Below are 4,098 nucleotides of genomic sequence, written 5' to 3' on the forward strand. Positions count from 1 at the left end.
CTCCTTGGACACTACTAGGAGATCTGCATATCTCCCCAAGTACCAATCATCTGTAGCACTGTAGCTCTGTCGTCCTGTTCTTCATCGATTTGCTTGAGCGGGCACCAGGAATGTCTCCATTTTGAGACTGGTTGTTACTGTTTTTGGCATATCGAATAGGCCACAGGTAGCTTGCTAGGCTCTGCCATGAGGGCGGGATCCTCTCGGTAGCTTTTACCGGGCTCTCTGAGTGGGACGGAGGAATCAAACCCGGTTCTACTGTGTGCAAGGCAAATGCCCTACCCGCTGTGCTGTCGCTTCAACCAATTATCACATTTCAATTTCTATGTTATGTCAAACTATTTTCTCTGCGTTCTTTAAACTAGGCTAAGTTCATGGTAACTGTCCATGTATTTCTCCCTAGGTGTCTGTCCTCTCTACCAGCAGATACCAAATAAAATTGTTTTGTTAATTATTTTGCATCTCAAAAAACTTCCAAATCTGGCTCAATAAACGGTATTTATTTTCTAGAAATTTTACGGCAGGTGAATTAAGATGCCACCTCCTCTCAGCTGGAAAGACTGAGTTCTGGCATTGCCAACAGGATCCCCTGAACCTTGCTCAGGAACCAGCTTCTGCTGTGGCTCAGGGATCAGCCCCTCCGCACACATTTCCTGGTGTTTCTGCACTTTCCGAGTGAAGCATCTCCTCAGCATGGGCATGATACTTCAAGGTCAGGGGTCACAGGGACAGAGGGAGAGGCATGTAGGGTTCACTCTACTGCATCATGGTCACAGAGGAATGTCACAGCAAGGATTGGGACAGCATAAGGATGAGGTCTCATTACAGAACCCCACGTGATCCTGGACTTCTAACTGTGACCATGACCGTGGTTTCACTTTCTCCACTCTCCATGTCCAGTGGAGGGATTCCGGCTTAGGGGTAAAGAGATACAAATATGCACACAGGGCAGGGCCCACAGCCTCTCAGAAGGGGTCTCCCAGCACCTGGATTTCATCTCAGAGAAAAGGATTTCCTTCTGTCCCACAGCAGGTGAATATCTGCATATTTGGATGCTGGGATGTTTTCTAGTTTTACACATTCATCCCAGGAACGTCTGTTTTTTCAGGCACAAATCACAGGAAGGAGGTCAGTAAATGAGGTGTAGACAGGCACAGACACCGATGCACCTGGGTCACTCTTCCACCACAGCTGGTGTCCTTTGTCCCCGTGTCCTGCTGAGTGCCACCCACGTGTGTGATGCTGAGATGTGGAAATGAAGCTCAGCATCGATTTCTCTCTATTTAGACCTAATAAAGAAAATGGTCTGTTTGCCAAAAACAGTGTAGAATAATCAAGGAATTTCCTGGGTCTTGAGCTCTTGTCCCAAACCTGCAATGGTCCCAGCACACACTGACATGTGATAACACCTGTGCTAACTGTGAAACACTAGGAGCTCAGCCATACAGGAAACATGAGTGATTATCCTAGAGGAAACATCCCAAGAACTTGCAAAGCCCGCCAAATACTTACAAGTGGTTCTTCTGTGAGGGTCTGGGAAGTGTAAAATTCAACAGGAATCGATGAGTGACTCCAGGTGTTCTGAGAGTAGCCATCTTCCTATTAATAGCCATCTTGGCTATTAATGAAGGACAGAGAGACATCCTGAGTCTTTCCCTAAATTGAAGCCTGACGCTGTGAGCCCCATTCTGTGTCTCAGACCCTGACTCTCTGAGGAGGAAGTCAGGAGGATCAGCGTCCCTGTCATCTCCTCACCCGGCACAGCTGCCTCCCCCTCAGAATTCTGACACACTCAGGATGTGGTTGTCACACTGTGTATCTCGCACAGTAATACACGGCCGTGTCCTCAGTGCTCAGCCTACTCAGTTCCATGTAGGCTGTGTCCTTAGACTTGTCTGCAGTGAGTGTGAGTCTGCCCTGGAACTTCTGTGCGTAGATTGTAGCACCATTACCAGGGTCTATCCTTCCCATCCACTCGAGCCCTTGTGCTGGGGCCTGCCGCACCCAGTGCATATAGTAGCTGGTGAAAGTGTATCCGGACGCCTTGCAGGAGATCTTCACTGATGTCCCAGGTTTTCCCACCTCAGCCCCTGACTGCACCAGCTGTACCTGGGAGTTCACACCTGTGGACAGCAGACAGGAGTGGGTGGACTCCACTTGGCTGGCCCCGTTCCCTCAGCCCAAGGAATGGGGACGCTTACCTGCAGCCACTGCCACCAGGAAGAGAATTCTCCAGGTCCAGTCCATGGTGGGGACCTTGCACTCAGGGGCTTCTGAAGGTGTGGGTGTGCCTGCTGTGTGAGGTTGTCAGGACACAGACACATCTGTATTTAACTCAGTGTCCCTGGTGTAATTTGCATATTCATGAGGAGGCAGAATTCATAATTAAAGGCCTGGTTCCACCTGAGAAGTGGCTGCTGGAAGCCACCAGATTCATCTTCAAGGGAAGAGAAGAGGTCCACGGTCTGATCCTTGTTTGTGGAGATGAGACCTGCCCTGTGCCAGGACTCTGTATGGACAGAGCTCCCCATCCGGAGGGCCAAGCCCTTTCAGGACCTCCCGTCAGGGCTCCCACATCTGTATGGCCTGGAGACATTTGGACACACCTGGGCTCTGAGGTTGTTTCTGGGATCCTGTAACTCCCCAAGGGATACTACAGAGACTAAAAAGCCATCCTAATGCTTCAGTGGTTTCCATTGGAGATATTAAGAAGTCCAGAAACACCACCTGCATACAGGATTCACTGCATTATTAATTAATAAATGTTCCTCCACAAAATGATAAGTAGCACTGTAGCACTATTGTCCCATTGTTTATCGATTTGCTCGACGTCTCCATTGTGAGACTTGTTACTGTTTTTGGCATATTGAATATGCCAAAGGTACCTTGTCAGGCTCTGCCTTGGGGGCAAGATACTCTCAGTATTTTGCAGGGCTCTCCGAGAGGGACAGAGAAATCAAACCCGGGTTGGCCACGTGCAGGGTAAATGCCCTACCAGCTTTGCTATTGCTCCAGTGTTTTATACTTATTTTAATTTTGGTTTTCTTTTTTTTTCTTTCTTTTTTTTGAGTAAGCAAAATTTCGTTATATTGAAGAAGGAAATCACGTTCCTGAGTAGATTTCTGCATCTCTGCACCCATATCTCCCATCTCTGCACCCTTCTAGCCTAAAAATCTGTGTTCTTGGTGCTTGGCGCCCCCTGCAGCCCGGTCCCCACCATGCAGGGTGAGCCTTGGGGCTCTCAGGGGCTTTAACCTCTTGGTGTCTCAAATGCAGGATTCAATCCTGGGACTTCACTTCAGAAGCCTTGTTCACGAGTCATATTCTTTTATGGTCCTTTTCTTTTGGTTTTGAGCCACACCTGGCAGTTCTGAGGACTTACTCCTGGCTCTGTGCTCAGGAATGGCTCAAGGACATGCATTGCAGGATAATGTGGGCAAATAAAGTGTATATATATATATATATATATATATATATATATATAAAATTAAATGCTGACACTGAGTGTTCTTTGCTGAGATTATGTAAAAGTGATACAATAAATACTTATTCACTCACATAATAATAGTAAAATCTATTAAACTAAAAGAGGATTTAAATATTTAAGTAAAGACTTTATTATAAACAGAAATATATTATTACATTTGTTAAATTATTAAATAGTTTTTCAAAAACCAAATATGAGTCTGACACAGCCGCCAACAAGTTTATTATATAACAGTATTTCTAGGACAAATATAAGTAATTAGAAACTAATAGGATATACAATTAATAAAGTTTTATGGCACATGGTTTGAACTCTCACTTTTTCAATGATACACAATAGTATTATTTAAAGAAATTTACTTAGAGAAATGCAATGGGAGAGAAAGAGATAGCTGTGTTCAGGAGAGCACATGGGCTTCTCCAAATGGGAAAATCCTTGAGTTCTGATTTCCAGTCAGACATGTTAGAAGTCTGGAAACATCTTTTCACTCAGGATATGTGAGAACCTGAACCAGCAAAACTCAGAGATTCACTTTCTGTCTCTCTGTGAATACTAAGAAAAGGGAGATGGAGAAAGAAACAAAATAGTATTATTCAAAGAAATTTACTGAA

At 45.3% G+C, this 4,098-nt stretch overlaps 1 gene segment (V, D, J or C); it reads right to left on the reverse strand.

The window, feature by feature from the left end:
- Positions 1-1,806: 1,806 nt before the first annotated feature.
- Positions 1,807-2,247, reverse strand: LOC105943480 (immunoglobulin heavy variable 1-46-like). The segment is given in 2 exon segments: positions 1,807-2,123; positions 2,202-2,247. Coding segments are annotated over 2 exon segments (363 nt in total).
- Between the last annotated feature and the right edge of the window lie 1,851 nt (positions 2,248-4,098).

Source organism: Sorex araneus, chromosome X, assembly GCF_027595985.1.
Source record: "Sorex araneus isolate mSorAra2 chromosome X, mSorAra2.pri, whole genome shotgun sequence".
NCBI classification, from domain to species: domain Eukaryota; kingdom Metazoa; phylum Chordata; class Mammalia; order Eulipotyphla; family Soricidae; genus Sorex; species Sorex araneus.